At 38.3% G+C, this 24,476-nt stretch overlaps 4 protein-coding genes across 7 annotated transcripts in view; 2 read left to right on the top strand and 2 right to left on the bottom strand.

Annotated features, from left to right (window-relative positions):
• The first annotated feature begins 655 nt into the window (after window positions 1-655).
• LOC141760738 (protein C-ets-1-like) lies at window positions 656-5,648 on the top strand. The gene is made up of 8 exons (XM_074623802.1): window positions 656-1,076; window positions 2,738-2,857; window positions 2,963-3,166; window positions 3,479-3,532; window positions 3,644-3,841; window positions 4,516-4,740; window positions 4,830-4,948; window positions 5,329-5,648. Exons 1-8 carry the CDS (start codon window positions 1,058-1,060, stop codon window positions 5,539-5,541), a joined length of 1,152 nt encoding a protein of 383 aa, XP_074479903.1. The 5' UTR covers window positions 656-1,057; the 3' UTR covers window positions 5,542-5,648.
• A 4,386-nt stretch (window positions 5,649-10,034) lies between these two features.
• LOC141760961 (bolA-like protein 2) overlaps window positions 10,035-24,476 on the bottom strand; it is a 246,952-nt gene continuing 232,510 nt past the window's right edge. The window contains exons 1-4 of one of the 4 annotated variants that reach the window (XM_074624083.1): window positions 12,205-12,295; window positions 11,866-11,930; window positions 11,677-11,774; window positions 10,035-10,300 (exon numbers count right to left, since the gene is read on the bottom strand). In XM_074624083.1, coding sequence (XP_074480184.1) covers window positions 10,201-10,300; window positions 11,677-11,774; window positions 11,866-11,928 — 261 coding nt within the window. In that variant the 5' untranslated portion in view covers window positions 11,929-11,930; window positions 12,205-12,295 and the 3' untranslated portion in view covers window positions 10,035-10,200. Of the gene's footprint in view, window positions 10,301-11,676; window positions 11,775-11,865; window positions 11,931-12,021; window positions 12,086-12,175; window positions 12,296-24,476 lie in introns of those variants that run through there. The other 3 variants (XM_074624084.1, XM_074624086.1, XM_074624085.1) reach the window with 3 other exon arrangements.
• On the top strand, window positions 13,639-15,630 carry slx1b (SLX1 homolog B, structure-specific endonuclease subunit). The gene is made up of 5 exons (XM_074624079.1): window positions 13,639-13,948; window positions 14,028-14,079; window positions 14,647-14,988; window positions 15,105-15,320; window positions 15,458-15,630. The coding sequence occupies exons 1-5, from the start codon at window positions 13,776-13,778 to the stop codon at window positions 15,485-15,487; spliced, it is 813 nt and encodes a 270-aa protein (XP_074480180.1). The 5' UTR covers window positions 13,639-13,775; the 3' UTR covers window positions 15,488-15,630.
• On the bottom strand, window positions 16,389-24,048 carry LOC141760959 (membrane-spanning 4-domains subfamily A member 4A-like). Its single transcript, XM_074624081.1, has 7 exons — window positions 23,908-24,048; window positions 23,547-23,668; window positions 22,712-22,822; window positions 21,746-21,799; window positions 19,421-19,579; window positions 18,964-19,086; window positions 16,389-17,921 (listed from the first exon to the last, which is right to left on the bottom strand). The coding sequence occupies exons 1-7, from the start codon at window positions 23,912-23,914 to the stop codon at window positions 17,883-17,885; spliced, it is 615 nt and encodes a 204-aa protein (XP_074480182.1). The 5' UTR covers window positions 23,915-24,048; the 3' UTR covers window positions 16,389-17,882.

The following is a 24,476-nucleotide window of genomic DNA, read 5'->3' as shown; positions in this document are numbered from 1 at the left end:
TAACCGACCTATAACCTACTTTACCGCTTTGACAAAAATATCTTAAAGGAGCAGTGTGTAGTATCTGGCGGCATCTAGTGGTGAAGTTGCAGATTGCAACCAAATGAATCTTCTCCCGTGTGCCAAGCGTGTAGGAGAAATACGGTGGCTGATGCAAAAATGTGAAAATCTGGAGCAAGTGTTGTCCGTTCTGGGCCACTGTAGAAACATGGCGGACTCAGTGAAAAGGACCCGCTCCTCTATGTCGATATAAAACGGCTCATTTTGAGGTAACGAAAACACAATTCTTAATTTCAAGTGATTATACACCAAAGAAAACATACTTATTAATATTATATTATATTCCTGCCAATAGATCCACCTAAATGCTACACTGTTCCTTTAACTCACTTACTACATTTCCACGAAAGCTTTCAGCCTCATCTTATGGCCTTTATCGGTGGATGTCATTTGCTCAGCTATAGTGGAAATGGTTAAGTCATTATAACAAACAAACCCGCTGATGAAGCTCATGAGATGTGGCTGAAAAAGCCCCAGAAGATAACTAGCAAGTGGACCTTGAGTTAAGAATGTTTTCTTAAATGATCCAAGTAAGGGTTAAATCAGCAGCAACTGGACTTGGTTTAGATCCTTGGAGACGTTTCACTTCTCATCCAAGAAGCTCCTTCAGTTCTGCTCTCCAGAACTGAAGAAGCTTCTTGGATGAGAAGTAAAACGTCTTCAAGGATCTAAACCAAGGCCAGTTTTAACCCTTACTCTGATACCATGACCTGATGAGAACCTTCACAAACATTTTTCTTAAATGACTGTTTTCAACATATAGTGGCCTATCATATTATTCTGCTTAAGTACCCACTGTGTGCAAAATCAATGCTTTTATGATTTCCCACTTGCCCTCAGACCTGTTCCTCCAGTCCCTCCCATATCCACAATATTGACAGTTGTCCATCACAACCGGTCCCCTCCTCTCCTCCCCTCCATCCATCATATTAAAGCCCATTCCCCCCTCTGTGGTCTCAGTTTCCTCCACCTGATCCCCACTTCCTCACACACTGGGATGGACTGCAGCACTTACGGTAAGACTGTTATTTTCCATCTCACTCTTCAGTCAACATCAAGTTGTTCTTGTTTTGTTCCAATCTAGTCATTCTGGTAAATACTGAACTTATCAGACGTCATGGCAACAACTTACTTTAACAACCTTACTGAGTATTTATAAGCAGTATGTGAACTGTGAACACTTCATGGATTATGATACACTATAATGTAGTTGTGAGCAGATGTTAAGTGTGTCAACAATAGCTTCTCCTATGAAGCATCTGGTGTATAAACAGATAATGAATGATTTATAATTAGCTTTAATCATATTTAACCTTTTAATGTCCTCACTAAGAAAAAAGCAATGGAAAATTATTCTCTTTGCATTTTTTTTTATTTCTTTAGGGCAATTATAACAACAACCAATGTTTTTTGTTTTTAACAAACCACACAGTTTTGTTTTTTTAATATAGGCCTCTAACAAACGGTTGAGATGACGCTTCATGGTAAAAGAAAATTACAAACCATGTACTGTTATTATGCAGTAATAGGTTAATAATAAACCAAAATATGTCAATTTGTTACCATGGAATTAGTAGTATTACCAGTACTAGTATATTTACATGTATTTATTCTCAATGTTTACCATATTTATAGTAATCTTCTTTGAAAATATTTGAGAAATGGTGAAAAATCATACTGATTCTTTCATTTATTTTAATCAAATTGTATATGATATTAACAACAGTGAACGTCGATATGTTTTTTTTTATTTCATAAAAAATGAAAATGTATCATTTTAAAATCACTACTTACCCATACAAGACAATTTAACTATTAGATAATAATTTAAATGAAAATGTAACTAATATTTTTAGACAGTAAAATTCATACTTATTAAATTATTATTATTATTATTAATAATAATAATAATAATAATAATAATAAAAATGAATTAACAATGAATAATCAAATGTTGTTTTATTTTGTAGAAAATAGTAAATTTTAATTACATCATTTGCTTTACTACCTTTACCATAAAAAAACAATTGAACCGTTTAGTAGAGCATGCTTTTAGAAAATTATTTGCCCCTTATTAAACTTTTTATTTCAGTATCAAGTTACATAATTCTGTAAGACCTCTGAGACTATGATATGTTGAAAGAATATGGTATATATACATATATATATGTACGGAGGCAGACTAATAAAGGCATGCTATTTAACATAACATACCTAAACCGAGTGGTAGAGATGGCGTTGAGTTAAGTTCAACATATTTTTCAGTAAGATGTAGTGACTCAAAATCTGCTCTACCAAACAGTCGAGCAGAACATTAAAGGGTTATTGATGATGTCCAAATCCTGAAGTTGTGTTAATCTTTTAGTGCCTGTGCAATTGTGAACATTTCAATACTTGAATGGAGTTTGTACTGTATAAAGTTACAAAAACAATGGGAGAGAATGGGCCTCCTATAGGTTTGTAAGCTTTATATAACGCACAATCGCTCATGATGTCATCATTATGAGCCTATGTTGATCTGTTGATCAATGATATATTGAGTATTTTGAAATATCAATGGGGTTACTATATGCAATGGCTATGGGATTGTTTTATACCTTTTATAACTAAAAAAGAATAACACTTGTTGATAAGGAAAGGAGGAGTTATAGTTGTTGGTCCTTTTATTGTATCCCAGAGCTGGATCCCCTGGAGGTCCCTCCTCTCACACCGACCAGTAAGGAGGTCCTCAGCCAGGCGGTGAAGGCCAGTTTCGCTGGATTCGCCCAGGAGAGAATCAACCATCACTTCCCTCACGGTACAGCACAATCTTTTATTCATCAATACATGTGAAGACCTTTATAGAGCATCGTATGGTACATTCAGAGCTGTACATTTATTCATTATTTGCATATATGTCCAGATCCTACCTTGTGGTCTGAGTGGGAGGTGAACTACTGGCTGGACTGGTGCCAGGCTGAGTTCGGTCTCCACTGCCTGGGTTCAGACCTGAGAGGCCTGCAGGGGGGCGAGCTGTGCGGCCTGGAGAGAGAGGCTTTCCTGGGCCTGATGTCCGACTGCACCGCAGGAGAGATCCTCTGGGAGCATCTGGAGACCATGAGGAGAGGTAGAGGCACAAAAATGATTCTTCCAAACTCACAATTTCCATGAAAAGTTTTAATACATACATACGATATTTATTCATTTGTTTGCACTCAAAAGGATGATGTATACTTTAGTATTCGTGACCTTTTTCTAATATATAATGGTCTTCCATTTGTTTTTACTTCATATTGTAAATCCAGTATATGTAGAAAGTAATGTATCTATGTGTATATGTGTGCACATGTATGTTCTTTATCATATTTCTCTTAGTCCTTGTCAATGATCATGGAATAATAACACAATTTTCTTGTGGTATTTGAATGTGATTCTCCAGAGAATGAATATGACTACACAATACCATCTTACTTTCAGCTTCAGATCAACAAAGGTAATAATGCAATAACATCGTCTGGCTACTGCAGTGTAATTACCATAATTACCAGCACTACAATTGCATTGTTACTTGTTATAATATTATTGTCTCTGTTGTTTTCCTCAGAAAGCTACTCAGACTACGTTCAGGAGCATTCAGACAAACACAGCTACCATGTTCAGTATCATCCCACGGAGAGGACAGACCTTCTCACTCTGCACCCTGTCGCTGTACAACATCAAGACTACTACCTGATCAAAACAGAAGATCCCAGCAGGAACATGACCGCTGTCGCTCTGCTGCAGGAAACAGGAGGGAACGGAGGTGAAAACATACACTTTGTACATTCAAAACCGAGATGGTGACGGCCAAAATGCTTCAAAACCGTAGTCCTGAAACCAGTGGATGACTACGTCCACTTCAGTCTATGGTTTAAACCTGTTACTGTTTGGACTCGGTCATGTTTAAGGATGAGATTGTTTTTATCAGAGAATTATCATCAACTCTGCAGTTCTCCTCAGCTCTGTGGAGCTTTTTTTAGTCTCTTTTAGTTCATTGTTTTGGTTTAGCGGCCAAATTTGTCTCATGGTCTCAGGACTCCATTTCCAGCAGCAGGTAGCTGTTTTTAGTGAAAAAGCTCTGACCTGCTCAGCAGCAAACAGCAGACAGACACAGTTAGAGACTAGCTGGTGGACATAGTGGAGCATTTAGCAGCTAAAGAGACTGATATTTTTCTCAGGACGTGGTGGAGACCAAAACAGGAGCTAAAAGGAGAGAGAATATTGGACTCTGTGTCTGCTGTATCTGCAAATTTCGAATTTTTCAAGCAACTACCTGGTAAAGAAAGTACATTTAGCAGCTTAACATATTGTTTCAGGAGTTGGTGGAGACTGAGACAAATAGAAAATGACTGGATATTGACCATGTGGACAAAAAGAGCCCTCAATCTTTATTAACCTGCCTTTTTCCCTGTGTTTTCTACTGTTGTTTCCTCGCAGAGACAGACTCAGAAGTGGAGATTGCTCACAGTGACGACTCTGATATTGTGGGCTCTCTATCGTGGACTGCTCCCCTCCAGGACTTAGAGCCAGTGACAGAAGAGACCATGTCTGAAGATGTCTTCAACTTACCACACTCACACAGGAGCTTCAAAGAATACGTAGGCAACAAAACAGATCTGGGCCGAGCCGTGATACCAGCAGCTATCCTCGCCGGTTACACTGGTGAGTATATGTTTTTATTATATCTCATATGGATTCATATCAGTAGTACATCTATGCAGCAGATCTTCAATCTATTCATGTTTCAATAGGAAGTGGTCCCATTCAGCTGTGGCAGTTTCTGCTGGAGCTTCTCACTGACCGCAGCTGTCGGTCGTGTATAAGCTGGACGGGAGACGGATGGGAGTTCAAGCTGACCGACCCTGATGAGGTACGTATAATGCTGCCTGTAGGTTTGAGCTATATGGGACATATACACCATAGAGGCCATGTTTAGACTACAGATGAGACTAGAAGCAGCAATGAGCCCTTCATATTTACATGGTTGTGTCTAGAAGGGAGCCTGCAAATTGCAAAATCCGATCTGAGATCTGCAAAAACTTGCAAAAACTCTAGACCTATCCTAACCTCAACCATTAGAGGTCAATGCCTAACCTTAACAATCTCGCGAGAGTTTCCCCAGTTTTACATATGGAGCAGGTCCTCTTCAAATCTGCGACATACAATATTGTTTATCATCATCATATTGCAGTAATGAGTAGCTCTATAAGGCCGTTGAGCTGTGGAGTTGAGATGTAGCTCTGTCTCCAGGTGGCCCTGCTGTGGGGTCAGAGGAAGAACAAACCCAAGATGAACTACGAGAAGCTGAGTCGCGGTCTACGATACTACTACGACAAAAACATCATCCGCAAGACGGCCGGCAAACGCTACGTCTACCGCTTCGTCTGCAACCTGCAAGGCCTGCTGGGATACGAGCCCGGGGAGCTGCACGCCATATTGGACATCAGTCACAAGAATCACTAACGCGACCTCGACAAACACTGGCGACACGGAGCAAAGAGACACTTTTTATATGGAATCCTTCAGTTTATAACTTTTTATCAGTTTCCTTATATATGAGAACGTCTGAGGGGAATGTGTGTGTGTGTGTGTGTGTGTGTGTGTGTGTGTGTGTGTGTGTGTGTGTGTGTGTGTGTGTGTGTGTGTGTACATGTGTGGAGGATGCTGCGGTTGTCTGCTAATATAAGTTCTGGACTTAATGGGTGAAATGTAGCACTTTATCTTGACTGCTGTTGTGACTGTCAAACAATAAAACTCACAGCAAAGTCCTTTATGTCATTTATTCCTCTGTGAATGGATAGGCAAGTTGTTTTTTTTGCGACTACAATAAATTGTGGATCCTGTGTTTAAACGTGCACCAAGATGTTTTATGAACCAACGCCACCACGAGCAGCATAGCTGTCTCAACTCAAGTGTCACTGGCAGGTGAGCTGCAGAGGAAGCTAATAAGTGAATACATTTCTGAACAAATACCTGCAAAACGAATGGCATTCCCATCACCGTTATCTGTATTTTATTCACAAATTCAACATTGCACACAGCAAGGACAGTATTTCCACACTGATTATCAATGTAGTCCACATAATTCCTTCCAGAGAGACACTAAGCAGACAGGATAGACTACCAGACTGAGACCTGAGAGGATCCCTGCCAGGAGGTGTTTTAACAGAGATCAGCTGGTGGGTGGACTAATGGAACCTAATTGATGTATTCACTCTTGCTCAGCCAACTCCTTCTGCCTTTCACTTCACTACATTATGTGAAGCAGACTGTGTGTGTGTGGGTGGGACTGGAATAGTCATCTCCAGCAGAGAAATCAAGCGGTCTATAGTTTAACATCTCCGACCACGCAAGGCTTTGTTTATTGATTCATTGCCCTCTAATTCCTAATACAGCGGGGATCCATCTCTGCTCCTATGGATTTAAGAATGACTCCTTTCAGTCCGACCCTGCAAAGCTGGTTTATGATATATATATATTCACATAATAGTACACAAGTGCTGAAGAAATGCATTTATTGAGGCCATTTAGTGTCATTTAACTTATTGGAAAACAGAAGGCTTTTTATCTTCTAATTATATGGTTTGGGTTTTTTTGGGGGATAAGACTTAAAGGTGCTAAATGCAAGATTGAGAGCATTTCTATTGTTTCCGCACGGCTCTCAACATGGCATCTCGGTGGCTCGCAACTAACAGTGCTAACAGCGCTAAACATGAAAACGACTGTAACACTGCTGACAGAGTTGGACGGCATTATCAGCTGTATGAGAACAGAGCAGAGCGGCGACCGTGAGCTAGCATGCACTAAAATCAGATGCGTCTGGCACACACAGCATAACACAGAGGGAGTGACTTCATGCTCTGCTCAGGTAGACATTACTCCTCTATATCTTTACATAGCAAATAGTTAGTAGCTCTGGATATCGTATAGAGCAGTGGTTCCCAAACTTTTTCACGTCAAGAACCCCTAAACTAAACAAATTAGACCACGACCCATCTGTTTTTTTTTGCTTTTAGATGTTTTATGACAGAATGTGTATGAAACCCATGACCAAAATAATCATACATTCTGTCATCGTGTTTCTTATGAATGGAATTATAGTGAAGAAAAAAAATCCCCTTTAGCTGGGGACCCCCTTGGAACCCTTTCGAGAACCCCTGGGGGTCCCCGGACCCACTTTGAAAACCACTGGCATAGAGCACCTTAAATTTAAAAAAAAAAAAAGAAAAAAAAAGTTCCATGGCATTGGGTCCAGTGTCATCCCCCTCTAAATAACTCTAGAAAACCTGACATGACATGGTTTTCTATTGATTAAATTAGTTTTAATTTTTTAGATCAACAATGTCTTTCAAATACTGTTTTTATTGGTTGTACCACTTTTTATTGTTGAATGTACTATATGAACGTTTCCCTGAAAAAGCTCAGTTTCGGGGGAGAAAAATGCAGTTTTAGTCTGCAGGGGCTGAACCAGACAAGATTTATAAAACAGAATAAGGTGCCTCCTTTGATACAATTATTTTCCATGATTCTGTTTTGTTTCTCCTTTTGTCACTCACAGCTCTCAAGGGAAAACTGCTGTGGTATAAATTACAAGGTTAATGTCATATTGTCCAACCCTGAAAAGACACAAGCTGTCCTGACCAGTGAATAAACTCATTCCCAACCTACTCAAAAGACAAAAGACACACACTCTCCCCCATGTCGGCTCTTCCATTAGCGGGCCTCGGGAGGGTAAGTGGTGGAAGTAATCTTCACACACACTTGATGCTCTCGCTCTGTTTCTGTCTCCCGTTCACTGAGGGATGAAATCAAATCAGCATTCAGCCACACTGTAAATCTGGGGATGTAAATGATATGTTGACACCTGAATGTGTCATACACAAGAAGCTACCAAGGTAAAACAAGTGAAACATGTTTTGTCCTGCAATAAAACACCATCATCTCTCATCATCTCTCATTCACAGCCAACACAAGAGATCATCCTTGAACAGAGACGAGCATTATGATCTCCCCATATACACCCACCTGTTATCACATGATGCCCAAAGTTACATAGCCTCCATACTGCTTGACAACTGAGCAAACTCCTTTATACTGGTCAATCGATGAAAATATTTAATAGCGATTAATCGCATGATTGTCCATAGTTAGTTGCGATTAATCACAAATTGATCGCACATTTTTTTTCCCTGTTCAAAATGTACCTTAATTTAAAGGGAGATTTAAGTATTTAATACTAAAATATACCTGCTTTATGCAAATGTATGTTTATATTTATTATTGGAAATCAATTAACAACACAAAATAATGACAGATATTGTCCAGAAACCCTCACAGGTACTGCATTTAGCATTACAAATATGCTCAAATCATAACATGGCAAACTGCAGCCCAACAGGCAACAACAGCTGTCAGTGTGTCAGTGTGTTGACTTGACTATGATTTGCCCCAAACTGCATGTGATTATCAGAAAGTCTGTAAAGGGGAGACTTGTGGGTACCCATAGAACCCATTTTCATCCACATATCTTGAAGTCAGAGGTCAAGGGACCCCTTTGAAAATGGTAATTTCCTCACCAAAATTTAGCGTAAGTTTGTAGCGTTTATTTAGCTTCCTTCACGAAAAGCTAGTATGACATGGTTGGTACCAATTCTTTAGGTTTTCTAGTTTCATATAATACCTGTATTTTCACTCTAGCGTTAAAAAAAGACACCCAATTAAGAGAATCACACTTACCATGGGGGAAAAAATAGATTACCAATTGTTAAGAGCAAAATCACACTCTCAAGGTTGCCACTGTCATAGCCCAGTTTAGCTGGAAAACATGTTTATTAACGGTTTAGTCACAAATACAAGTCAAATGGATTTCAGCTGGTAAACAAAGTCATGCTCAGCTGCACGCCTAACGCTCTGTAAAATGTAGATGAGCAGTCCAGCGTATCCGAACTGACCTATGAATAGTTTTAACAATTATAGTGAAAATTATACACAAAACCATTATAGTTTTGTATGATTATATACAGTTGTAAAGAAGATTAATGATAAAATGTGGTATTCATAATGCTGTATGTTATTGAGAGAAGCCACAGATTGACTGATCAGAGCACACAGCTGTAATGTGTGACCCTGTAAACCACTCAGGCGGGGGGTCTGCCTGCTCTTAATAACACCTCATGGAGACCTCTGAGCTTTGTGTGAGGCTTCACTAGACACACACACACACACACACACACACTAGGGAATAAACATATTATGCTCTACAGTGATGATTTGTTTTGTAAATTGATTCATCTAATTTATATTCAAAGCCCCTTCTTTACATGTTGTTCACTTGATTACGGACCTGTTCATCTGTTCATCAGAGGCTGTTTAGCTCCACACACATGGACCTGCTGTTGCTCTTTCACTGGACTAAAGCTCTGCTAGTGATCTCTAGAGACTGCACTTTACATTTATTTATCATTTCAGCCATAAAATATGATTTTAAAAAACAAGCTCACTTCATGATCCATTTAGTAGTCAAGTCAATTTTATATCTTTATTAGGGCTGTCAAAGTTAACATGATAATAACACGTTAACGCAAATTCATTTTAATGCCACTAATTTCTTTAACGCATTAACAAAACCATATGGAACTAGAGAAAATAAGGAATCCATTGGTACCAACCATGTCATACCAGCTTGTCATGAAGGAGGCTAAATAACGCTCCAAACTCATGCTAAATATTGGCGAGGAAAAAAAGTCATGGCTATTTCAAAGGGGTCCCTTAACCTCTAGACAACTATTTTCAGGTGGTTATACACTAAAGAACATACTTATTAATATCATATTCCATTTCTGCTAATAGATCCTCCTAAATGTTACACACTGGTCCTTTAAGTGGCAAAGTCATAATAATATGTATCCAATATTCAGTGACACGACTCACAGGAAACAACCAACAAAGACAAAATACAGCGTCCAAGAGTTTTATTGCCATCAGATCATTCCAGTGCATTTATATCAATATTGTTGAATTACAGAGAGCACTTGTATTCTTTCTACATGTCAGAGAAGTATAAGGCCGGTTTTATAGTAGAGAGTGTGAAAGAGTGTGAAACAATGTGTGTGTGTGTGTGTGTCATTGTGATTTCTGTTTCTCCCACTGTTCTGGTGTGAGGGTCTTCTGTTCAAAAGCGTGGATCTCTTTCAGCTCCTCGACTAGACACATATTCACCATCCTGTTAAAACACAACACACAAGGTTAGTGAGTGTACAGGACATGAACAGTAATTAAGGCTGTCAAAGTTTGTGAAATAGTCACAAAATTTAATGTATTGATTCGTGTACATAGACACATTGTTTTCGTGATGGTCAGCACGAAATCAATTTGTATGTAATCCATGTAATTGTAAACCGGGAAGTATAAAGATGCGGCCAATGCTGCGTACGGACGAGGTCGGGCTGGATGGGTGGGTCAAAAAAACACAGGACTTTCACGGCACTTCCAGAGTTATTTTAACCCAAACTGCTGTAGCAGAAAGGGGGAAAAGAGGAAAAACACAGAATAGCCCTTTTCCACCCTGACAGGAAAAGAAGGAGGAGAAACTGAGGAGATAAATGAGACACACCTGTGAGCTTGGGGAAGGGGAAAATCAGTTTAACCAACTAAAAGCAGCATGGAGGTGAACAGAGAGAGGATGAAGGAGGAACTAATCTCAGTTGAATTCATTTTTTTTGTAACTAAAGCGAAACAGTGACATCTAAGAAGTTAAACTGAGCAGCAAAGGAGCCCAAGAACCGGTTGAAATTCAATGAACTGGCTTGGACAACAAGGCACTGTTGGAGGTGTGCGGATCCCTGGAACTGGTGTTTTAACTGGATTCTTGTTCAGCTTGGACCTGTTTGGATGCTACTGAGGTCTCCTTGCCTTTGTTGGGCCATTAAGATGAGTTTTTTACACTCTCCAGGCTTCTCCCTCTTTTTCTCCAAACCCTCCCAACACCTAAACCCTCACCCCTTGAACTGAACTGGACTAAATGAAACTGAACTGCATTCATTCAGACCCATATCCACAGTTAAAAGACTGACTTTTATCTGGAGTCCTCTTTAAATGAGTAATGATTTCTGATTTCTGAGATGAATTAATGATTTGAAGGATAATTGTTTTTTTGTTTGGACTCATTATTTGAGTTTGGTTTTTCTTGCTTTAATAGGAAAATAGTGTGTAAAATGTGTTTTGAGTGTGACCCATATTTTTGATTTGATTACATATTTTTTGGGGTTGAATACAATCAGATTTAATTTGATACAAATGAAATGATGGGTTGGTTTTTAATTTATCTTGTGTCTTTTGTAGCAAAGGTAATGGGCTATCCGGGATAAATCTCAATATTTTTCTTTAAAGTGACATGGTAGAAGTTCTGACTATTCTCCTGTCTGGCGCCCGGATATTATTATTTGATCATTTACTGTGTGATTTTTCTATAATGACTGCCAAAAATCACTCTATTTACAAATCAATATCTGTTATCCTGGTATTAATACTGTCTGCATAGCCATGACACAATGCAAACATGCATTATACATGATTATATATGATAGTTACAACTAATACCTGTGTCTCTGTAACAGTGGTTTGCCCTCAAACTTGGACGACACCACCAGGACTTTGAAGCTGGCAGCACATCTGTTGGGTGATGTATCCTCCACATCCTGTAATAGACAAGATACAAGTTACAGTCATGCTGGCACACACATGCATCGAGCTAGCAGAACATGTAAACACAAATAACCAGAAACCTACCACGTGTGCTGCCTCCAGCTCCTTAATGAGTTTATCCCGGATGTGATCAGCTGTAATAGCCATGTCTGCGTGAACAAAACATATACTGTAACGTTACAGTAGCTCAGTTTGTAGTTTTTAGATTTCTAATTGAGTGTAGTAGTCAGGTAAACACACATGCTCACACCGGAAGTACTGCTATTCTTCAACTTTAAAACGTCTATATCTCTTAAAAACACTGCTGCAGCACAGTTTGTGAACTAAAGTATTGTTTTAGAAGATTATCATTACAAAAAATGTTGTTGTAAAATGTAATATACCCGATTATTACCCGTTTTCTTGCTAATTTCAGTCACTAACCTCTTAACTGAGAGAAGAACGTTGGTAGCTGTTGGCCAATCAGCTGCCGTATACACACATTATGGGCGGGACTTATTTAACTGTTGGCCAATCAGCTGCCGTATACACACATTATGGGCGGGACCTATTCAACTGTTGGCCAATCAGCTGCCGTGTATACACATTATGGGCGGGACTTATTCTTTAAAGTAGCCAATCACAACATTAGGTGTCCTTACAGAAAGACGGACTTAAATGTTAATAGTGATTCATATATTAACGAAAATATATGTTTCAAATTCAGTTTGAGATGTAAAAGTATTGATTAGTTGTTATTTGTAATGTGAGTGTTTTATTTGTCTCGTAAAGTGACACATTGAGTCCTTTTTTATAGTGGATTTTTAATCAGGCAGTTTCGCAAGGCTACTAAAATAAACTGTTCCAAAGCTGTCGCAGTTTTCGGGTTACCTTCTAGACACGACCCATAAGAACTAAATGTTAATAGTGATTCATATATTAATGAAAATATATGTTTCAAATTGACTCAGTTTGCAGAAGTATTAATTAGTTGTTATTTTTTTTAAATTATTTCAAAATGACAGTATCCATAGTAACAGCAGAAAACATTAAAAAACATTTATATACAGAAGAAGCATAGCGACAAATAAACAAAGAGCTGTGCCAAAAATAAAAGGACAACAGAAATGAAACAAAACCGACATAAAATAATAAAAAAAAACACACAATAAAATAAATAAATAACAATAAAAAAAAGACCACGTGAGAGTATGACAATAATTTCACTTAAAAACATTAAAGATATTGCATACATTCATTGTTTTCATTGCTTTTTTGTTTTGTGAGGAAGAAATTGTTGACAGATATAATTCCATTTCTTTCATAAATACAAAGAAATTAGGCTTTTTTTTGTTTTGGTAAATTTACACTTGTGAATGTGGAACTTCGCGAGAATTAAAATTAAATTAATAATAAAAAAATGCATTATTGTCTTTGTCACTGTAACCATAGCAACCAAACATAATAAATATAATATTAATTTTAATATTTATAAAATATATAATAATAATATTATATTATAATATTTAATATATTTATTATATAAATATGATATTTCTATAGTACAGCGCAAAATCTGAGAAAATGTTAACACGTATAAAATCATTGACATCTTTCCACAATTCACATGTAAATTTACAGGACCAGAATAAATGAGAGCAGTTGTTATTTGTAATGTGCGTGTTTTATTTGTCTCTTAAAGTGACACATTGAGTCCTTTTTATAATAATGTTTTTAATCAGGCAGTTTCTTAGGCTACTAAAACAAACAGCAGTTTGCGAGTTACCTTCTAGACAGGACCCATGCGAATGTAAACAAACCTCTCATTTGTTGAAAGTCAGCTCTGTAACTGAGTGAACATGTTTAAATAATCTGCTTTAGAGTATACCTAATGTTACCGACAGAATGTCAACATTATCACAACTTAATTGGCTCATATTTTACTATAGTTTTTCATATTTTTGTTAATGGTTTTACTAGTTAAGAGTTAAAGTAGTAGCTGAGTAATACTAACAATGGTTGTGGAGGTAGAGAGCTTCTGTGGTGTGTACATGCTGTACTGCACTAATCCTAAATATAAAGGTCGTATCTATATCGGCTTCACTGTGAATCCTGAGCGAAGGATCGGACAACACAACGCTGGAAGACACCGAGGAGGAGCCAAGAGGACCAGTGGAAGAGGACCATGGTAGGATACTGCACTACATGATGGATATGTACTGTGTAATAACATAATTATTGACATATATTCCTTTTGTTTTGTTCAGGGAGATGGTCCTCATTATACATGGCTTTCCCTCTGATATTGCTGCTCTTCGGGTGAGTAAGTTTGAAGTGACTGGACAGTATTTTGTACCAAAGTTAAAAGTAGTCTGTTCCATCCAAAAATTTGAAGAGTCAGCAGTATTTACCTGAAATGTCTATTGTTGTCAGTCAGGCTCCAGGCTAAAAACCCCTGAACCTCGCATATCTTGAGGTCAGAGGTCATGGGAACCCTTTGAAAATGGCCATGCCAGTTTTCAAAATTTGCTTAAAGGGACTGTTTGTAAGAAAGTTTAGTTGTCCTGGAAATATATGATCAAAAAGGAGATCAAATAATCTCTTCACTCTGAAACTCTTTCAGTGTTTGCTGCTCTAAACCTCCAAACTAACTCACCTGGAGATATCAGGCTGCTAAATGAAGGGTGTCTGTGGGCCCTTTAAATGTTATTCACTAACATATGTTAAAATAAATCTATCAAATGATTAATCCCAATCAGATTTAGTACTGTATGTGTTGCGTCTGTCAAAAATTCATTTTCAAATTAAATCCCTTGAACATTCAATTCCTGGTGTCCTTTTTCTCACATGCTGAATAATTCTAACTATCCTCATTGTCTTTGTCAGTTTGAGTGGGCGTGGCAGAACCCTCACTCCTCCAAGCGTCTCTCCCACATCTCCCGGCGCTCCAGGAAAGAGTCCAGCCTGCAGTTCCACTGGCGCGTCGTCTCCAACATGCTGCGGGTGGCGCCTTGGAACAGACTGCCGCTGACGGCTCGCTGGCTCAAACAAGAGTACAGGATGGACTTTGAGCCCAGTCTGCAGCCGCCTCTGCACATCCCCATCGCTTTTGGGAGTGTGAGAGCCAAGAAGAAGAAGAAGCTGCCGCTGCAGTCTGTAGGAGAGGAGGAGGAGGAGGAGGAGGAGGAGGAGACATCCAGGTGTTCTCTCTGTAAAGGGCGGGTCAAGGTAGACTGTGATTTTAAATAGTGAAGTACCAGATAAGCTTTATTTCAGTACAGTCAGTCAGCAGTAAGGCAGTAAAGTGAGTCCGTCTGTACATCTTTGTCTCTTCTTTTCCTCAGGTGTCAGAAAAGCTGAGCTGTTTCCACCCGTCCTGTGGAATGAGCAGTCATGTGACCTGCCTCGCTAAACATTTCCTGAAGTCGGAGCCGTCCCACCTCCTGCCAGTGGAGGGTGAATGCCCGGCGTGTCGTCGCTCTGTGCTGTGGGGGAGTCTCATCCGCCATAAACACGGCTGCTCTGGCGACCTGGAGGTGATCACACCGTCTGCATCCCAGGTAAGAGAACAAAAAGGAAATTACATCCACAGTTACATTCTGTAATAAAGACCATAGCTAAATATTTATTTTAAGAATTGATGTACGAGTGAATTGTACTTTTTGCTTTCACTAATTTGTTCCCTGATCTCCCACAGAGCCACTGGGCAGATCAACTGCAGATATGAGAGAGTGGAGCCTGCAAACCTCAACGTTTATGTCCTTCTTAAAGCCCCCCTCCAGTCAGTTTTACTTTCCTTCACGTTCTCTCTCAAACAGAGAATGGGGGGTGTGGTTAATAGTTAGACGTAATTCATTACCACGGCAACCAGATTGCATCGTTTTTTTCAACCCAGTTTACATGAATTTACTGTTCATCAGACCACCAATGAGACAAGAATTAGCTCAACACAACGACTCTATCTCACTCGCTCCCTTCTTTACCGTCTCCTCCTGGGGAGGCGGCCGTCTGGCTGCTGCTGCGCTGAGGAGCCGCACGCAGCCCACAGCACACCGCAGGACGGATAGACATGCTACCGAGGTCCATCATTTGAAATGCCGTTTTGGCATGAGTGCTCCTGCAGCTTGGACGATGACCTTTGACCTGCAGCTTCTACTATAGTCATACATCATAATCCCATTTTACCAACAACCTTGTTTTGTTTTTTAACTTTGAGCACACAATTAAGTTATTTATCAATTTGTTTGGGCTAATCTGATGGCTAAAATGACTAAAATAAATATGAAATATCATTGAAATGCCAAAATACACTGGAGGGGGGGCTTTAAGTAACTGTGGTGCCACATGACACTGTCATAGATAGTTATGTGTAAACTGAACAGGACCATACAGTAACTTCATAAAAGCTGTCCAGCAGAAATGTGCACATCTCTGTCCAGTGTACCCCCAGTGTTATCATTCTGATCATGTCTTCAGTATCATGTATGTTTAATGTATTCACTTTTTATTACATTGTGTAACAAATAAAATGAGATTGTTTTGTAGCGTACATGAAACCTTATTTCCTGTCACAGACGTAGGAGTACAGATGGAAGAGAAAGGAAAATAGGAACAACTCTGAAACTCCCTTTCATTTGTTAGCTTTTATTATCCATGGTTTTTAGTTGCAGTGACAAAAGGATACAACTATAAAGCATTATAAAGGTAATGATCATCATAAAGCAACCAACAATCTGGAGAAATATGTTTCAGAAAAGCATTAATGTGCATCAATTAGTGATTTTACTCAAGCTGTAAGTGTTACGTTTATTTGTTGTCTCTCTACAGTTGTAATTATTTAGCCTCTGTGATGTTTCTAAATTGGCTGCATGTAAGCAGCACTGTGTACCTTTCAAATGAGTAACACAACCTTCCTCTTATAAAAGAAAAGTTGAATTTTATAAGCAATCGAGTTCCGTAAGATAATCTCCACAAATGGCGAGGCAACGTGATGACGTTTAGTAGTCTCATTTAGCCACTTGTTAGACAGACCAAAGACCTTATTTCAGGCATCTAAATAAAACCCATTCATAAAACCCACTGACTTCCAGACAAGGGAACAGGAAGTGGTAAAATGCTAACTCATTTCCGGGTTTTAGGACTCATTCCTCATCAAATCAGTTCACTTTTGGGGTTTTGTCTTGTTACAGTTTGGCTAATGCTCGCTAAGTTAAGATACATATTTCTGTGTAACTGACATTACTGACCTGTTCATGACTTTTTCTCTACTTATGCTACTGTCACATTACATTTTCACATTATCCAGTACGAATGCCTCTTGTGGATTTCACAGTTGAGCCAAAGTTACATACCGTAGAGACGCTTTAATGTCTTTCCTTTAGGTATTAGTCCCGTGTGCATACTGTAGCGCTTTAATTGACAAAAATAGACTATGATTAAGGTTAACAGTAAAGAAGGAATACATATAAAAACATAACTAATGGAAAAAAAAAATGGTAACATGCAAACAAAGTGTGAGGATGTTGCAATTTTACAAAAAATACTGAAGTTCTGTCTTAAAGCTGCATTCATAGATTTAGTTTTTTTACCACTTGGGTGAAGTGTAGCAAGCTGTAAACACACAATTGACATATTATCATCTTAAAAAGTTGATACGACAAATGTGTTAGAAGATATTTGTATATTTACACATCCAGCAGACACATTCAGTCGTGTTTGTATCCACCTGATGAATGCAAATCCGATTCAGTCCCCCATTTTTTGCTCTGGTTTTGTTCTCCACCAACTCCTGAGAACAATATCTGTCTCTTTTTGCTGCTAAATGCTCCACTATGTTCACCAGCTAGTCTCTAACTGTGTCTGTCTGCTGATTGCTGCTGGACAGGTAGTGCACAGTGGCTGATGATGATAACAATAGCAGTCTATAGAGAACCAAAACAATGAGCTGAGGGAACTGCGGAGTTCATGATAAACTCTTTTGGGGTTTTTCAACCCCTTCCACATTACACATAGTCATTTGATCCATTGTTAATATAAAAAATATTGATTAGTGCAGCTTTAAATTTGTGTAGCATTTATATGTAGCCGAACATCTGTCTTCTGTGCTCGTCCACTTTGTCTCCTCACTGTTGGGCAGGGGGCGCTTGTACAGTGATCACCGGCTGAGAGGGACAGAAAAAGAGAAAAAGAAGAAATATAAGCCATCGAATAGTTGACTGCTACGATTAAGTTACTGTAATGAAACTCGACTTAGGGTCCTAAGTGTACCTGTTATCCAGAGCAGTGGTTCCCAACCTTTTGCCTTATGGGGCTCCTTTTCTATCACTGAGTAAACCGACTCCAACACAAACTACACGGAAGCACCAATACCGCAAAGTTGTATCTAGTGAAGCCCGTCTGTTAAACAGTGTTGGCCGCGGTCAGAGAACGCGGGGGAGACCGTAGCTTTGGTCTCCAGGGCCGGAGTCTCTGCTGTACTCTGCTCCTCTGCTCCTCTTCCTGCCTGCCTTCACTCACACACCGCGCTTGTTCTCGCGCTTTCGCTCCACTCTCACGTGTATGCATGCACACTACACACTGCAGGAGAGTTAGTTTAGCTCTGAGAATATCTAGTGAATGTACAGTGGACGTTTGTGCAGAAATAAATGCTGCAGCTCCTCCAGACCAACAGAGGTTTTCCGTGTCTTGTGAAGTGACTGGGCTCCGCAGCGAGAAACGTTATCGTCTCCGACCAAAACTGCGGTGTCGCCCCTGTTCCCTCCGGCCGCGGTCGGGAGGCTGAAGCAGGAAAAGCCAACACTAGGATCAGCATTGATTCATGGAGAGACCTTCGTCTGGTCAGCTAACATTACTGCCAAGCAGCTGAAATATAGAGTGATATTGTGGTTTTAGCTGACGTGTGTCGCCTCACTGTTTTGAGCGATGCTCGTTCATGTCTATGTAGAGCGAGCACAAGCGCGAGCCCGACGCTGACTTTTTGTTGACTTAACGGCCACAGGTGTCGCTGCTAACAAGCATTTCTGATTCTTACAAACAGTCCCTTTAACATCAAGTAGGCCTTGCGACCCCCCTCGTGAAGCTTTTGGGGTCGGGACCCCCAGGTTGGGAACCAGTCATCCGGAGGACCTCCATGATCGAATCAGACGTGGTTGCAAGATTTGTGACACAGCTAATCTTTGCAGCTATTGTCAGCATTTTACTCACCATTTTGGGAGCTGGCGAGCAGCAGTTGACCACCTTGCAGCAGTAGCCGGCCAGAGTGAGGGAGATGGCCACCAGAGCAACGTGAATGACCATACTCTCAGCAAAAAAGTGTGTATGTGTGCTCTGTAAAAGGGATAAGATTGGCAGAAATTATGCTTTGAGAAAGATAATAGGAAAAAAAAAATGAATGAAAAGCATGAACAAATATGATGTGTGGTATCACAAGGCCGCTCAAAACAGCAGCTGAACGTGGACAGAAATTGTTCAACTCTGATTGGTTGTTTTCCTCCTCTGGTCACACAAACACAGCCAGATTTTAAAAGGTAACTTTGAATGTAAAATGTTTGTAATACATTGTTATAATCCATCACTACACTACGCTGCAGTTTCATTATTTATCTAATTCAACTCTGAAACATGAAAATATTGTTCTTATAAAGAGCAAACAGCAACTCACCGTAACACTGTGGCAGATTTCGTTGTTATCAGAGGAGTTGGAATCATAGTGATAACTATAGCACATATAGTGCAAATCTTCCATTTTAACCAGAGAACAGATCATGTTGAAGACGGAGGCGCCGCCGGCCACAATCTGCATCCCCAAACACGCCCTCAGCTGAAAAAACAGGAGACTTTTAAGACATAATATTTCCATAAGATGACACTTGATTTGCTTGGTTCTAAAAAAAACTTTTACATGCTGGATAAAAGAAGAGAAAAGGACTTGATATTTAAAGGTCTTATTGATGACATTTTTATATAGATGAATAATTAAAAAAGAAAAAAAAAGTATCCGCAGAGCTTTTAGAAAGGTGCCGAATAAAAGTATGGCTTTTCCCTGAAATAATTATTAGGATTGTGATTTGGCGGGTCCAAAAATGAATGTTTTGTTTATTGCCTTGTGAGCCAATGGTAGAACGATGTTGGCATCACGTGGTTTCTCTGCGTCGTCAGCGATCAAGTTGCCAGTGAGTGTGGAAAAAAACTATAACTGATGTTGCAATTCATCACTTGACATGACTGTCTGAGTCTAACTCCACTTGACCACAAAATATGCAGGTTGTACAACGAACTGGCAACCGCCTGTTGTGAAGTGAAAGCAATGTAACGCAGGAGGAAGAGCGCGACATCTAGCGGCTCAATGTTATCAATGTTTTCAATAGCACCTTTAAATCCCGAAATTCAAATTGCAAAGGCAAAAATCATGTTCAATCTACCCGTTGTACAACTACTTTGAATTGTCGCAGCTGGATTAACCAGCTTCACTCTCATCTGCGGCGCATTATGTTGTTGCTTCTCTCCCCCGTTCCTTTAATAATGGTGCACTCTGCCACTGCTGGCTACCAGTTAAAGGAGCAACATGCCTGAATCGGGCCACATAAGGACAAGTGTGACAGGGCCGGTGAACTTGTGTAACAACCAGCTAAATTCAACGTTATTCAGTGACTCATTTTACAGAGGAAGTGACTGGTAGCAGTCTTAATTTCTCATGAAAAGACGTTTTAATATGTTCTGGTAGTTTCGGAAGGCATTAGGCTGGATCAGTATTTTTCTTTTTACAAATATTTTGTTCTTCTTTTTTTATGTGTCAATACATTCATCATTAAAACTTTTACTCATTCCATTGCCTCGTCTCTTCACCACACAACACACGTACGTATTCAGCATCCTCTCAATTTCCCATTAATTCCAACAGTCTGTCATAGCTTCAGTTCACATACAAAAATTAGGGCATACCTAGACGTAGAACCTAGAAATCACAAGTTGCGTTAAAAGAAATTTGCGTTTTTGTCTTTGACAGCCCTAAAAAAATTATATTTTTCTAAAGAAATAACTGCCCCATCCTCAATTTTTTTGTATATTGTTAACAAGTTTGTTCTATATCCTGTCAGATTTCATGGGTTGCCCTTTAACATTGTAGATACATTTTTCGGGGGTGCAATATGACAGTAGATCTCTTTACTATTGTTTTATTGAAGGGATGCTTAGATTTCCAGTTAATTTATACATATATATATATGTGTGTGTATATATATATATATATATATATATATAATTATTGTTATTATAATTATATATATACACATATATAATTATTGTTATTATAATTATTATTACACCATTTGTATAATGGGAGTTTATTTATTTTAATCATTTAAATATTTTTCATTAATATGTTTTTATTATATTATATATAGTAGTTATAATAGTTTATATTATTATAAGTATACACACATGATTTTTTTTTCTATAAAGTGATGGAAAAAAAGGCCTATATAAACATTGTCCCATATTTATACAGTATATATACATATTTTGTTTTTATATTATTATTATTCTATTTATATTATATTTTATATATATATATATATATATTTGCTGCTGTCTTTATTAATAGTATTAATTTCTTTTCATCGTTATTAATTAAACTCGCATTTCTATGTCTCCCAATACAGATATTCGGGGGTCCTGGTTATTTACTTATTCTTCAGTGATTCTGACATATGTTTATAAATATTGTTCCAAAAATAATTCAAGTAGGCGCACTTCCAAAACATGTGTATGAGATCCCAAATATCTGAGTCACATCTTGGGCATTTAGTTGATGCATTGGGACTGAACTGATGTAGCCTATGTGGGGTATAATACACACGGTGACATATGTTAAGTCTCTGTAAATCAGAGGATTAACATACTACCTGTATTCGGTAGTTTGTTATTATATGTTGCTTGTATAGAACTGGCGATAGTGTTGTTGTGTCCTCTCCAGCAGATAACTCACCGTTGGTAGATGGAGGTTCTGTGCTGCTATAGCCAAAATCCCAGCTGTAATCACCTGTGAACACAAATCACACAACCAAAAGTTTCAGCTGCAAACAAGACAACGGGACAATAAGACGTTTCACTTTTACTCCACTGCAATTATTTGACAGCTTTGGTTACTTTTCAGATTAAGATTTGAAATACAAATCACATTAAGAACTTTTAAAACATGATGTATTTAAAAACAGATATATACAAATTGAGCTTAAACCATTAGCTAATTAATCAATAACTTGATTCGCCAATTATAGAAAAATTAATCAGCGACTGTTTTAATAACTGATTAATCGTCATTCTTCATGCAAAAATGCTGGAAACATTTCATGGCTTCAGATTCATAAATGTGCAGAAGCTCTGAGGTAAATGAGAAAAGAAAATTGTGGTGAAGTCTTTTATAAATAGTTTTATAAAGAGTTTTCTCTCCTGTGTTTATGACTTAAGAACAAGTGGAAAAAAAGGTTTTGCCAGGATAAACTTTTAAAGTTAGTTAAATTTTTTTTATCTGTGAAACAGGCAGATTTTTTTTTTGCATTGATCATTTTTTGTAAGTTACCTTTTTAAAAATAATAATAAAAAAATATGGTTATTATAATTATTATTAGCCAAGATAATTTTTATAAGTTACCTTTTTAAAAATAATAATAAAAAAAGTACTGTTATTATAATAATGGTTATAAATATTATTTCACCATTTGTATAATGGGAGTTTTTTATTTGTACTCCTATATGCCATTGGAACTGTTTGTATTATAAAACTTTTCAATCTAAATACTTCAGACCTGTTTCATACTTATAAAGTTAAACACATTATTTCAGTTTGAATCATGTTAAGATAAAATAAGATGAGATAATCCTTTATTTGTCCCACAGTCAGGAAATTTGCATTGTTATTTGAATATCAATATAATAATATCCATGTGCTTACCAGTAGAGATGAAATGAAGAAAGGGATCTCTGTAGTCTCAGGATTCAGGCCTTTGGACAGAAACACGGCCACACAGGTGATCTGAAACACACTCAGGCCAATCTGAGTGATCTGGGACAGCAGAGAGAATACTTCATATCAAGACTGCAGAACTCCTGGTATGTATTAGTTTCAGACAGAAAGACACTATCCCAGGGGTCAGCAACCTTTACTATCAAAAGAGCCATTTAAAAAAAAAAAAATCTGTCTGGAGCCGCAAAACATTTGAGCATTGTGATGAAGGTAACATAGTTTATAGTCTAAGTATATAGTATATAAGTCTAATGCAGTGAGGGCCAAAGTGCAGATGTACTGCAAATATTATGAGAAACAAAAGTCTTAATATTACGAGAATAAAGTCAACTTTACGAGACAAAAAGTCGTAATATTACAAGAATAAAGTCATAACTTTACGAGAAATAAAAGTCGTAATATTACGAGAATAAAGTCAACTTTGCGAGAAAAAAGTCGTAATATTATGAGAATAAAGTCACAACTTAACAAGAAAAAAAGTTGTTATATTACGAGAATAAAGTCATAACTTTACGAGAAATAAAAGTCGAAATATTACGAGAATAAAGTCATAACTTTACGAGAAAAAAGAAAATAACACGTAAAATTACTACTTTATAAACTTATGACTTTATTGTCATAATATTACGACTTTTTTCTCGAAATCTCAGATTTATTTATTTTCCTCAATGTGGCCCCAATACTCTGTCGTACCTTCGTACCACAGACCTACAACAATGATAAATAAAAATAAAAATGTAAACAAAGAACAGTTATTCCTTACCCCCAGGGCTTTGGGCTCAGCCTCCAGGTACTTCTCTTTCCTGCGGACATTTCTCTGGAAGCTGATGGCGACCAGAGGGCTCTGAGCTGGGCTGACACCTTCCACCATCACTGCTGCTTCATCTGCAAACAAACAAACAAATATACTCTTGACTTTAATATCCTATATATAGGTTGACATTTAAGCAGGATGGAAAAAAAGAGAAGTGCATTGCATTGCAGATGTGTCAGCTTCAGTATCTCAAGCAGAGAAAAACAACATCTGGATTTCATCACTCTGCAAAAACAACATGTTCTTCTTCCCTCGCTGTTAACTACTTAAAAGCTATATGGAATAATGCATTATTAACAAAGTTTTTTACCTGCCATGGTCACGATATGATCCACGATAACTTCCCTTTTTTCAATGTGTTTTTCTGGCAGACACAGCAGTCTGCTGAGCGGAAGTTTTGCAACAGCTCTGTGGATGTGGGTGATCTAGTCCCACCCCCGCCTGCCACTGAAACATGACACCTGCTGGACTATACTGCTGCTACAGAGCTTCTCTATGGCTCTTCTCACACTGCTTCTAACAGGGGTCAGGATTGGCTGAGTGGAGGCTACTTTCACTTCACTTCCACCAGTCTACCAACATCTGTCAAACAAAGCTGTGCGGAAGCCCTGAGGAGCAAAAATGAATTTTTTTTTTTTCATCTGTGAAAACCGGTGAAAAAAAATTAATAATTGGAAGTTTTTTTTTTCCACAAGAGGCTGAAGGTCATCTAATGAACTTTAGATCTTTTTTTTTATGTTTTTCTCCATAGTTTTTCTGTCCATATCGGTCAGGGGTCAGCAACCTGCAGCTCTGGAGCCACATGAGGCTCTTTAGCTCCTCTCCAGTGGCTCCCTGTGGATTTTTAAAAATGGAAATGAATAACTGTTTTTTTTGTTT

This window comes from Sebastes fasciatus, chromosome 22 (genome assembly GCF_043250625.1).
Source record: "Sebastes fasciatus isolate fSebFas1 chromosome 22, fSebFas1.pri, whole genome shotgun sequence".
In the NCBI taxonomy this organism is placed as follows: Eukaryota; Metazoa; Chordata; class Actinopteri; order Perciformes; family Sebastidae; genus Sebastes; species Sebastes fasciatus.
Note: the sequence above shows the minus strand (reverse complement) of the source record. Positions and strands in the feature narration are given on the sequence as shown.